Raw genomic sequence first — 13,107 nt, forward strand, 5'->3', positions numbered from 1 at the left:
ACACCCTCCCAGCCTCAGTTTGCCCACCTGTCCATGGGGATAGGCCTACCTCACTGCACAGTCCTGGGACTAACGCTGGTGTCTGTAAGGACCATAGCGCATGGTGGGGGGGCCACGTGCCACTGGTTCCCATCCCTGTGGTCAGAACCCGGGGCCTGAACTGATTTCCATGTGGCCTCCCTAGCCCTGAACACCCGGCTCTGTCACCCTCCTCTAAGGCTCTCGTGGTCCCAGCCTCTGGGCTGAATCACAACGCAGAATCAGGCCCTCACATCTCCTTTCCAGTTTTTAATGTTTTTCTTGTAAAACCAAAAATATAAAACTGGCAGGGGAATGGAAAACAAGTTCTGCATATTTTATATACACGAGGTCTGTGATTTCAAAACCACTGTGGGGAGGAACGGGAAGACGCAATTGAGGGAATGTTATAGGGCCACAGATCCTGGCGGGCACCTCTGTGTGCCCAGCGCGGGCTCGGATGGTGGCTCCCTGGCAGCGCTGGGTGGTGTGGCAGCACTGGCTTCCCTGGGTCTTGGCCTGGCTGTTCTGGCTGTGGCCTGGCACTCCCGCTGGGTGCACGGAGGGTGGGAGCGGCAGCAGGTGGCAAGGTGGCATCTGCAGTGCTGGACGGGCAGGCGCATGTGGGGGCTCCTTCAGGTGTCTGTGTAGATGGAGGGGATGTGGCCCAGGCAGTGGTCAAAGGCTCCATTGGGGAAGAAGCCACAGTCCTCGGGGCCGCTGGACACCACAGGTTCAGATGGCTGCTGTGGCAGCGCTGTGGGGCATGAGGCCTCAGCCAGGGCCTCATATCCTGTGAGTGGGTGGGAAAGGGTCAGCACTGGAGACAGCAGGGGCCGTGCCTGCTCATGCTTCCCAGTTCCCAGGCCCCACCCCACCTGCCCAGGGTCCCTGCTCACAGTGTCCCGTCGGTGGGGCCTGCTTGGAGCCCCCAACTTTTCCAAATGGGGGAGCTGGTGGCTGAGGTGGGGTGAGGGCTTGGGAGGCACCCTGGGCCTGGCATACCCAGGGGGCCCAGGGCAGCTGGGGAGACAGGCACGGGGCTGACACCCTGGGGAGACAGGCAGCTGAGGGGACAGGCACAGGTCCATCACCAGGGCTGGGCTGTGGGGCAGAATGTGGGGGAAGGAGAGGGGTAGGGTAGGAGCAGCTCAGCCCTTGCCCTCAGGGGCTGGTCCCCTCCTGGTAGAAGGACCGGCTCAGCCCCACCCTTTCAGCTGCATCCCCGAACCAGACTCAAGAAACCCAAAGAAGGGCACCAGCATTTACTGGGCACTTAGTAAGTGCTCATTTCAGCTTGCTTCGCTTCGGCTCTACAACGCTCCCATGCGGTGGATGCACTATCCTCCCTGTTCTATAGCTGAGAAGGCAGGCACAGAGGCCAGGATGCTTGCCTAAGGTCAGTGTGAGTAAGGAGGGGAGCTGGGATTGAATCCAGGTCCGTCTGGCTCCAGAGATACCTGGCTCTTCCACTGGACATGCTGTCTCCAGGGTGGGGCCACCACTCAGAGGCTCTTGACTTGGGAGGGGCAGGAGGGGTCATCTTCTCCAGCCCCTGCCCTAAAGGCCTGTCAATGAGCTGCTGTCACGCGTTTGTGTGGCCTAAGACAGGTGAGCCTCAGTCTATGCAGTGGGGTTGGGCTGAACTGTTCTGAGGCCTGCAGCCCCTGAAGCTTGTTAGTCTGAATTTAATGCTCTGTGCTCTGTGTGTGATTTTTGCTTGACCAGGGAGGTGTGGGCAGAAGGCCGCTAAGCAGGCCTGCAGTGGACGCTGGGGAGAGGGGAGGCTGAAAGAACCTCCCCTGGCCGGTGTAGGGGCGGGGCGTGGAAGCTGCCTCCCGCTCCATTCAGAGCTCTTCATTCTAAGCCTTGCCGCTCAGCTGAGAAACCCCATGTGGGCTGGATCAGGGTGGGGAGGACAAGATGGGGAGAGCCCACAGTGCTGGGCACCTCAATTCGGGTGTACACAGACACAGAGCACCCATCTTCCATGTGGGCCCCATGTCACGCAGGGGGGCATGCACATACGTCTATCTCGCATGGACACGGCACATGTTTACCCACAGGCCTGTGGGCACGGTCCTCAAACACAGGTGCACACGTGCACACAAGCACGCGTCTGTGGCAACGGCCATGAGTCATGGGGTGGGTGACATGATGTGCACACAGACGGGGTGCACGGACATCTGCATAAACCTGGGGTAACACATGTGTGCGGACACAAGAGTGCAACCCTGCCAGCTCCTGACACTCACGGAGTGCACGCTGCCCAGAGCCACCTGTGCCAGCCCTGCAAGCACGGGCACACACAGACACCTGGCACGGGCGCAGGTGTGTGGACATGGACCCACAGGGTGGTATGTACCCAGCTGAGGCCTCAGCGCTTGTCCCTATATGCCTGTCCCTCCACCCTCCCGCTCACGCTTACGCAATCAAAGCTGCCCCAAAAGCTGACCCGCCTCTTGCGGGGGGGTCTCAGGTTCCCCTTTGTTGGAGCCCCGGAAACCTGTTAGACCTGGGCCCCAAGGCTGTTTTGAGGGTGGGTCTCAGCTCCAGGAATTCAGGGAGGGTCTAGCCCCTCCCTTCTGATTTCCCTGCTCTGACTAGGCCTGCCCCGCTGATCTGAGCCCGGTTCCGCCTGGGCTGTGGGCACCCTCCCCCTCCCCGGGCTTCTCTAGCCAAGCCTGGGGCAGAGCTGGGGAGGCCCAGGGCCCTGCAGGGCAGCACCAGGTACCAATGCAGGGAAGGAACAGCACAACGTCTAGGCTCTGTCCCCACCTAGTTTCCTCTGCTGCCAAAGGGAGACCAGGATTTGTTCATTCCCTGCTACATCCCCAGGGTCTGCAGCTATGCCTGGCACACAGTAGGTGCTCAGTAAATAAAGAGGAGCAGTAATTAAACCATGAGCTCCCAGTCCGATTCTTCAGAAACCTGTCAGCATTAGACACACATAAGGCTCGCAAAGCTGTGGAAGGAGCATGCACTTTCCAGTCAGGCAGGTACAGACAGTTCTGCGGGGTCCTGGGACCTCTCTGAGCCTGTACTTCCCCCTCTGTAAAGTGGGGATGGCCCCACCACAGAAGCATCCAAAGACTGCAGGACAGTGTGTATGCAGCACCCAGCACAGGGCTGAGCCTTGGCAGGTGCCCAGGACCAGGAGCCATGCAGGCAGGGCTCACCTGTGGCAGGCAAGGGCGTGCTAAGGCTGTGGTAGCCATTGGGCCGCAGGGGGTTGAAACCATGGGTCTCCCCGACCAGTCCGTCCCCGCCGGCTGCTGGTTCGGCCATCCGGTAGCAGTCGCCATAGGGGAAGCAACTCTGGATGGAGTGGAAACTGCCCTGGTAACCTGCAGATGGGGGTGGCAGGGGCCGCGTTCACAAGGGAGAAGTGCCCAGGGCAGGGAGGGGAACATCCTTGCCGCACGCTGCACCTCCCGTGTTGTCCTGTCCAGGCATTGTGGGTGTGAGAGAGAGAGAGGAGGCCCAGGGCGGAGAAGGTGCAGGAGGCTGGGGCATTCTCAGCTCTGCCCTGCAGGGAGGGGAGGGCAGGCGAGGGGTGGCTGAGATGGTCTCACGTGGCTGCTCCTGAGTCACCCATGGCTGATGCCTACTCCCTCCACTCTCGCGCTCACTCCCGCTCACTGGCCTCTCCTCGGGGCAGCGGGCCTTTGCCACCTTGCCCGGAACACGCTCTTCCTCACTCTCAGAACCAGTTTTCTCCAGGCCATGCCCCCAGCTGGGCCTCTTATGTCCCGTCTCCCAGCTTTTCTCAGCCCCCAGTGCCCAGTCAGTCATTCTCTGAGAACCTGCCTCCCCGACTAGGCCGCTGTCTCCTCGTTGCTCTGGGGTCTCTGAGTGGGAATCGGGGGTTATACGGAGCGGGCCCCTGGCCAGAGCTTACCTTGTGGGCTGGGCAGAGGCGGGGGCGGAGGGCTCTGGAAGGGTGGGTAGGACGGCTTGCTGGGGAGTGTGGAGAAGGGCTGGCCCCCAGGAGAATGGCTCTGAGAGGACGGGGGCAACGGCGGTGGCCCGAGCCCCTTCGGGGGGCTGACTATGGGTGAGAGGAGGCCGGGCCCCAACCTGGAGAGAACAGAGATGCCCGTCAGCAGGCAGGGGTGTGGAGGGTGGGGGCCAGAGGCAGGGCTGCTGTGGCTTACTCCCCTCCAGCAACGGGGAGCCCACTCACCACTGACCTGCTCCGACTTACAATAGTTAGAAGAGGAGCTTTTATTTTTGGTCATGTTCAAGCCAAACTTTTCAATCCTGTAAGCTTTGGAGTCTGGTATTTAAGAGAGTCAGCAAAGATCTGGGTAAGAGGCACAACCTTTCCAGCTTAGAGAACTGTGTTCGCACCCCTCATTGCTCTCACTGGCCAACTATTTTGGGCAAGTTGCTTAATATCTCTGAGCCTTGGTTTCCTGGAAGGACTGCTGGCTCATCACCGGGCACGCTGCAGCGTTCATTACCTGCTGGGTGCCCGGCTCTCTGCCTCGTGCACGCCACTCTGGCCACCTGGATGAGGAGCCCTGGAGCAGCCCATGGCACTCACAGTCAGCATCCACTGAGCCCCTGACTTGCTCCAGGCCCCGGGAGACAGGTGTTCTTGTGTCCTTTTTGCAGACCAGAAAACCAAGGCTCAGAGAGGTTTGCCCAAGTTACTCCCAGCCACACAGCACTGACCTCAGGGGTTACAGTGAGGGTGACATTAAAGCAATGTAGACAAAGTGTGATGTCCGATACATTCTTAGCCACTCCATCAATCATCATCATTATGAAGAGGAAGGAAAGAAAAACTAGCAAGTCGGTCCCATGGCCAAGTTGGCATTTTTTTTCCTGCACAGTGTACTCTAAGGAACCGTCTCCTGTTTCCAACCCTGGTCATCTCTCCTCCACTTGCACACCTCCTGTGATGGGGGGTTCACCAGTTGCCTTCATACAGGGCCTGAGGGATGCAGGCTCTAGACTGTGCACTCTGGAAGCTCATGTTCTGAAACAAGACTGCAGTGGCTGACAGCGGCACAGGTGCCCTGAGCCCAGCCCTGCTCGGGGGCCCACTACCTGGACTGCAGGCCAGGTTCCCTTCTCACGCTACCTTCCTAAGTCCCTGGGCCCCGTTCACAGGGGCTAAAATGACTTTGGGTTCAACGGCTTGGGGGCTCTGGGGACAAGGCTGAAGGCTCACAGCTTGTAAAGCATTTATGTGCATGGCAGAACGAGGGAGACAGTGAGAGCTCAGAGTCCCCATTTTCTTGTCTGGATTTGTGGCTTGCTGGACCATCCACATAAAAATACACAGCGAATTCAATGTCACAGCTCCAGGTGACCTCATGACCCTTGCCCACCCTCTGAGACACCAAGTGTTAACAGATCAGTGCCTCTCCGAAGGAAGCAGGGCTATCTGGAAATGGGGAAAGTGGATTTGGAGAGAGGCTGGTGTCTCCGCATCTGTGCCATGCCAAGTTCCTCTCTGCCCCTCCAACATTGGCAGCCCCTCGACTGCCCCTCCAGTCTGCTGTCGTCATCCATATGTGTGGGGCCCCCGTGACTGTGAGCTCTCTGAGGACAGGCGAAGCAAGGCCTTGGTGCTGGGTCCCTGGCCCAGCCACTAACACACTGTTGGATCCCTGTCACTGTTTTAAGTTCATGAGCCAAATCCTCATCACACCTCCAGGAATAAATTATCATTATCGTCATTATTTTTAGGCCTGTCTTATGGGGTGATCCAGTGGGACGGCGTCCTCCTCTATGCACTAGGAACTGTGGACAGCTGTGCACAAGCTGTGTGTTCTTATGACCAGTTCTCCTGGCTGATGCTGGGCCAGGGCCTGGCCCGGGAGTAGTTCCTCCTTCCTGCAGGCTTGCTGTGTGGTGGCTGCCTTATCCCCATGCCATCTGGGCACCCACAACTCAGCCCTCCCCTGGTTTCCTAGAGCCCTCGTAGGGAGCGCCAGGTCTTGGTCCTTCTCGGTCACCCGGTGCCCAGCGCTGGGCCTGGCACACAGCGAACAACCGATGACACTAATAAATGAGTTTCTGAATTTCTCAACTACAAACCCCAGAGATTAACGGCATTGCAGGATTAAGATGAACCAGATATGAAGGGGAAAAACATGCGTTTTCAAAAGTTTGTTTTTCCTGTCTCACTCCACCATAAATTCACATTTGCCACCTTCACAGCCAGTGAAATTAAACAGACACAACTCAGTCCACAGCAGACATGACGCCTGAGGCTGTGCTGCTCTACCTGAACTCTGTAGAAGGCAAAAACCATCTTTTGGAGCTCCTCCTCTGAGTCATGCAAATGATTCCTAAATCAAATATTTTTGCTTCAACTGGAACCTATAAAAATTAATAGAAAACCTCACTGGCCTGGCAGACCGAGGGCTTCATACCTCGCACAAGGCTGGGAAAAAAAAAATACCCTATTCGGCGTCTTCTCTGAGCCAGGGTAAATAAATTTGGTCATGAAGTCAGGCCCTCTTAGCATATTTTCGAGTGAATCAGATAATTCTGTCAAGCTATTTAAACGTCCCAGCAAACCACTGGGGAGCCACGAGTGGCCGTTCCTTGTTGACTTTGGCAGGAAGTGGAGGCTGAAGGCCCTTTCCCCACTCTCTTCTCAGGGGATGAAAAAAGAAACCCATTCACGCTGGGCCTGGGCCTGGTGTCAGGCACGAGGATGCTTCTCTCCTGCAGCTGGACCCGAGGCTCCTACCCGCAGGCAGGGGTGGGCAGGCGGGGGTCCCGTCTTGTCATCACTCTGCTTCTCGCTGCAGAATTCTTGACGGGCACTTACGCAGGCGGCAGGCAGGTGATGAATGAGGCGGAGCAGAGTGCACGGGCCCGAGCAGCGCGCGGCCTTCGTGGTTTATTTTCCTTTGGTTGCAGATGTTTTTCAGTTGGTTGGTGGGTGAGCAGGTGGCCTGAGCGGGTATGGGTGGGGGCGGGGACCATCGTAGTGGAGCCTGTGCCAGGTGAGGTACACAGTGTCAGGCGTGTGTACGGCCCTCACCACCTTCCTCAGGGAGTGCCTTCTAATGCCTTTCACAGAAGCCGCAGCTGAGGCTCGAGGAGGGCCCGGTGTTCTGGGTCCCCCTGTGCAGCCCCTTCAGGCTGCCTCTTCATGGCTCTCTGCTCACACTCACAGCCGCAATCTTCCCCTGCCTGTCAGCAGCCCTTCTGTACCCTCAGCTCATCCCTGAGGTCCCCTCCTCTCCCTTCCCAGCTCGGGTTTCCCACTCCCGCTGCCTCTGTGCCACCATTGCCTTCCACTGCCTTCCGGCCTCCCCCTCCCCAGCCTGAACCAGGCCCTGGCTCGGGATCCCATCCATCCAGCACCCCACAGTCCACCCCACCCCTGCAATGCTGCCCTGCGTCCTCATCCCTAAACCTGAGCACATCACCGCTCAACACTCTTCAGGTTGAGTCTCATCTCAGGCCTTGGGATCTGGACCTGGTGACATCTCTCCCAAGTTCATCACCCCACATGATGATTCATGTTTCCCAGAACACCCCAAGTTCTCACCATGCCTACCTTCATTCTTGCTACTCCTTCCTCCCAGCCTCTCCACTCATCCAACTCCAGCCTCACCTTGGAGGTCTGGCTTAGCCTCACCTCCTCCAGGAAGCCTTCCCTAATATCCTCCCGGCAGCCCCCACTGGGCTCTCCTCTGGGCTCCACAGCCCTTCTGCTTCCTTGCCGCACACCACTGGCCCCCTGTGTGGTCGGTCTCCCTCTCACAGTAAGCATCTCCAGGGCCAGAGTCATCCGCAGCCCCAGCACTGGGCCCAGGGCCTGCCCACAGGGGCTCCATAATTGAACACCAAATGAATGGGTGAATGAATGGCAGAAGGAGCCCAGTAATAATAGGAGCAGTGGGCCACAAATGTGGCGACGAAGCCAGGCTGGCCCCAGGCACAGGCAGGCCAAGGCCAAGGCTGCAGCCAGGAGGAGGAAGGGCAGGGAAGGAGGAAGGTGCTGGGGCCAGGTCTGCAGGGACAAGGTGATCAGCAAAAAACAGCAGGGAGGGCAGGAGGGCGGGGCTGTGAGGCGTCCCCTCTGCTCATTTGCAAGAAAAACAGATTTTGGCAGATGATGGTCCAGCAATGAACACATTCACCATTTCCAGTCAATTAAGTGGCCACAATGAGAACCACATTGGGTGCAGGAAGAGGCTGCCTCTCTCCGCAGTGATCCAGAAGTAAAGGCTCCCAGACAGTCCCCGCAGGTCGGGCAGTGTCACAGCTGCAGTGGCTGGAGATGGGTGTGGGGCCCAGACCAGTATCTGTGGAGTGCACGCCGTGGGCAGTCTGCTCCCAAATGCACAGATGAGCCAAGGAGACGCCAGAGTGAGGCCCTGAGGAGGCCTGGGTTCCATTCTGGGTGTGGCAGCCCAGAATGCAGGGGTCGCTGGGAGGGGCCACAGCGCTTTCCCAGGGTCCTCCAGTAGGGAGGAGGGACTGCACGGAATGAGGCATTCAGAAGCCAATACTGTCTACTCAGGGTTACCGCAGGCACCAATGGAATCATGCACAGAAAGTGTGTGGAATGCAGTCCGCAGTCAGTGTTCCCTGAAGGTTGGCTATTTTCATTATCAGTAACAAGCAGATAGATAGTGCGGGACACTTGCCCTCCCTGCCTCCCCCGCAGAGCCCCCCTTGCTGCCCCAAGAGGACTGGCCTGGTGTACATACCCATCCCGGGTGCCCTCAGCCATGGGCAGAGGGGACAGATGGTGGTGGGAACTGGTGGTGGCATCCAGTGGGTGGTGCCTAGAAGGTACATCGTGCGCTGGGGGCAGGAGGCCTGATGCAAGTCCATTATGGGGGGTGATGGAGCCAGGATACACACCTGCAGGGAATAAAACAAGGCTCACTGGCCTCTGGCCACTCCCTAGAGATGGCTGTGATGGCCCAGGAGCTGTGTGTGCCTGATGATAGAGAAAGAAAGACAAGAGGGAAAATGAGCAACGTTGTATCACTGGAAGTTTAGGAGCCCCAGTAAGGGAGGTACTGGCCCCACTCCACTCAGTTCAGCCCTGCAGACCCCGGCGGCTAAAGGGCTGTGTCCAGGGCTGGGGTTCACCCTGATAGCAGGGGTGGACTGGCAAGGGGCTGTCAGAGGCACGGGGTGCTCAGGGTGTGTGTGTGTGTGTGTGTGTGTGTGTGTGTGTCTGTTTTGAGATGGGAGCATGTATAGGGCAGGCTGCCTCAAATCTCTGTGGTGCTGTTCTGGGAAAGAACGGGCTTGTTCCATGTAGTCCCGGAAGCAGAGACCCAGGAATGGAGAGAAGCTTGAGAGCAGACAGCAGCCCAGGGCACCGCAGTGCCTTCTAACAGGCAGTGCTGCTGCAGGGTAATGGGCTGCCCTTGCACAGAATAACTACCTCCTCCAGAGATATGCAAGTAGAGCCGGGGTGTCCACTGTAAAGGCTTCCAAAGAGAGATGACTGCACTAGCTGGGTGGCACCTGGCTTGGGAGACCTCTGAGAAGGGCTGCCATGGATGGTTGTATGGGCTGTGTACTGAACAAGGGTCCCAACTGAGGAGAGGAGTCAGCCACATTCTAGTCTCAGATTCTAAACCTTCAGAAGACACCTGCAGGGTGATGCCACTTTTTATCACCTTTTACCCCCTAGAGTCCTCCCCTTGTTAAGACAGGGAGGCTAATAAATCAATGGGGGACACTAGGTCACAGTCAGATGTTGCTCCAGGGGCCCAACTGAGGATTTGGAGTTGGTGAACCCAGCACTCCCCAAATGCCTTCACCAAGAAACCCTAATCGGAGTAGGAAATAAACTCCTACTCTGATACTGGAGCCTAGGAAAGACGGAAAGACACAGCAAGAGTTGTAAGTTTTTGATGTTCCCTATTTTATCTTAAAAAAAAAAAAAAAAAAAAAGATGAATGAAAGGCCTGCATTCCAGGCCACCACACCCAGAATGGAGCCCAGGCCTTCTTGAGCCTTGCTGTGGCTTCTCCGGGGCTCATCTCTCTAGGGAGTGGCCAGTTTTGCATCCCATCTTCAATCTGGCCATGTTTATTTTAACAGCAATTGACATCATTTTCTTTGCAGTCCATGCATCCAGCAGATGCCCTGGGAGGACTCTGTGTGACCTGGGGACTGGCCCAGGGCTGCACTCATGGACTCTGTGTGACCTGGGGGCTAGCCCGGGGCTGCACTCATGGACTCTGTGTGACCTGGGGGCTAGCCCGGGGCTGCACTGATGTGGTGTTGGCCAGTGTGCACCAGGGCAGCTGTTAACATGCTGAATAGCACTCTGGTTACCATGGATCCAGACCAGTGCTCTTATTACACCATAAGGACCAATCTGAGAATACACCAGTCTCCTTTCATGGATGGGGTAAGGGAAATTTTTACCTTCTCATTTGGTTGGGGTTCCAAGGCTAGCTCATCCCAGGCTCGCCCCTGTGGCCCAGACCTGCAATTCAGGAGGCTGCTGCAGGGAATGGAGCAGGGCTGTGGCAGGGACAGCAAGCTCAGTGCCTCAGACAGCACGGCAGGGAGCAAAATAAATGAAACTGCACAGATTAATGAGGGGAGCAGCGGGGCCTGTGGCAAAGGGGAGAGCACACGTCCCAGAAAGACCTTCACATGGAAGCCGTTAAAAACAAACAAACAAAACAAGCCTGTAATCCCAGCGCTTTGGGAGGCCGAGGTGGGAGGATCACTTAAGACCGGGAATTCGAGACCAGCCTGGCCAACATGGCGAAACCCTGTCTCTACTAAAAATACAAAAAATAGCTGGGCGTGGTGTCGTGCACCTGTAGTCCCAGCTACCTGGGAGGCTGAGGCAGAAGAATGGCTTAAACCCGAAAGGCGGAGGTTGCGGTGAGCCGAGATGGTGCCACTGCACTCCAGCCTGGGCAACTCCGTCTCAGAACAAAACAACAACAACAAGCAAAAAGTGTCCCTGTGCCTATGAGGCCAAACAGTTTGCAACTCCCAGCCTGGAGTTAGAGCTGCAAGCACCCTACGTTACGTTACATCATGTGAGATTCTACTATCAAAATAATTACCATTAATTAAAAACATACTATGTGCCAAACTGTCCACATTATCTAGTTTAACCAGCTTGACAAATGTCAGTGGGGAAGATAATATATTCCATTTTAAGATGAGGAAACTAAATATTAACAAGTTGAACAACTGGTCCAAAGTCACAGAGTAGGCGGCTCATCAGGCCCATCTTCCAAGCAGCGGGGAGAGAAAGTCCACTTGAGGCCCTGGCTAGGAGTGGCTCCAGCTCAGGTGATGGGCTGGATACCCGATTGAGGCCTCGGCTCTGGGACAGGCGTCACTGCTGGCTGCTGTGAGACCCGGGGGCTCTGGGCTGCCGTCCTTACCGCTCCCTGCCTCTGGGACTCTGCTCCCAGGCGTAGCACCACCTGTCTGTCCAGCCACTGCCTCCCTCCCCAGCTGGGGGAAGGCGCCTCAAGCGGTGTCTGTGGAGGGAGCCTGGTGAGGAGCTGCCCACGGTTTGAGCCACTCACCACTCTCCTTAGCATCTCTTCGCCTGCCATCTTGAACCAATTTGGGGGCCTGACAGCTGGGAAGGCTTAGAATCCTGATCAATCCTGCCCCTTCTCCCTCAGCCATGCTGACCTCGTGCTTCTCAAGTCCTCACGGCCCATCACATTACCGTGGATCTGCTCAGGATGGGCCTGGCAGATAAGCTCCCAGGGGTTGGGCGGGGGGTCTCCCGCGCAGGATAGAGCTGGTCCCTACTGGAGGGAGCGTCCTGCAATTGGACAATGGAAATTTGGTGTCTCCCTCTGCAGCCCATCCCTCACCCTCTCCCCTCTGTTCTGGACTCTGCGAATCCTCCCTTAGTCCCCTGCCCTTGCCCCTGCCCCAGGGCCAGGTCCCTGCCTGTCCAGTCTCCACACCAAGGACGGACACAGGGTGGGTGACCGAGTGTGTGAACTAGAGATGCCGACCATGTCAGTGAACAGCAGATGGGAATGAAGGAACCACGGGATTGCGAGGGGCAGCAGAAGTGGGGATGCCACGGGGCCTGATGGGCTCTCCCCAGAACGCACCACTTCAGGCTGTAAAGCTGTGTCATCAATCATCAGCCATGAGCGCGTAACCTCTGGCCCTAACATCTGTTCCCCTCTCAGCCATCTGCCCTGCGGCCTGCAGAAGAACCCAGCAGGCCAGATCCTGGGGCATCTAGGACCCTGGGCTTCACCTGGCTGGTCCTGTCCTCCCCGCTGCATTGGAAGCAGCTCGAGGACGGGTGCTCAGTATAGAAGAGAAGCAGCACTAGCAGCAGGGAGGTGCGGGCTCTGGTTAAGAGGACAGCCTGCACAGATGGTCTGGGTTCCAATCCTGCCTCTGCCCCTGCTGGCTGTGGCTTGCGTGTGCCTTCTGAGGCCGATGTGAGGACGATGGCAGTGATGTCCACGCACAGTCCCTGGAGCAGCGCCTGGCACAGTCAATATGTGCTGGCTGTGCATGATTGTAAGGTGGATGAGTATATAGTCATTCTTCTTGCTCACCATGAACTACAATAACAGTAAGACGCTCAGTCACATAGGGTTTATATAAGTGACCGCATCCATGATCACATTTGTTCTCATAGCAAATGAGATCCCTCAGTGCCTGGGAGCGAAACTGAGGCTCAAAGCAGGAAGACACCACTTAATGTCACAGAGCAAGGGCAGCAGCTTCAGCAGGAGTGGCTCCTCCAACCTGTGATGATGGGGCCTCAGTTGACCCTGTTTCTCCTCAGTAGCGTGGGTTCACATCCTACTGCACAGCGTAGTTGGGGATTGAATGAGAGGGTATTTGTGAAGTCAGAGGCCCAAGCAGGTGCTCGAGAGATGGCAACTGCTGGCCCTGTCCCTTCTCACTGGGACAAGCCTGAGGCTGGCATCTGGGAGAACAAGCTTGCAGCCTGGACTGGCTGCTGACTTCTCTGGATGACTTTAGGTGACTCCTTCTCCTGCCCAGGCCTGAGTCTTCCCAAGGTGAAACTGATGGGGTAGGCACAAGACCTTTGCACTGGGGGCAGCAATGCTCCCCTGCGGCAGCTTTCTTTCTGGCTGAATCGGGAAGCAGCTT

General features: G+C 57.1%; 1 protein-coding gene across 2 annotated transcripts in view; it reads right to left on the reverse strand.

Moving 5' to 3' along the window:
* Positions 1 to 273: 273 nt before the first annotated feature.
* GLIS1 (GLIS family zinc finger 1) overlaps positions 274 to 13,107 on the reverse strand; it is a 237,144-nt gene continuing 224,310 nt past the window's right edge. For both annotated transcript variants that reach the window (XM_025400405.1, XM_025400415.1), the window contains 4 exons: positions 8,712 to 8,868; positions 3,920 to 4,098; positions 3,198 to 3,365; positions 274 to 811 (listed from right to left, as the gene is read on the reverse strand). In XM_025400405.1, the coding sequence (XP_025256190.1) occupies positions 654 to 811; positions 3,198 to 3,365; positions 3,920 to 4,098; positions 8,712 to 8,868 (662 nt within the window). In that variant the 3' untranslated portion in view covers positions 274 to 653. The remainder of the gene's footprint in view (positions 812 to 3,197; positions 3,366 to 3,919; positions 4,099 to 8,711; positions 8,869 to 13,107) is intronic.

The sequence above is a fragment of the Theropithecus gelada genome, chromosome 1, assembly GCF_003255815.1.
Source record: "Theropithecus gelada isolate Dixy chromosome 1, Tgel_1.0, whole genome shotgun sequence".
In the NCBI taxonomy this organism is placed as follows: Eukaryota; Metazoa; Chordata; class Mammalia; order Primates; family Cercopithecidae; genus Theropithecus; species Theropithecus gelada.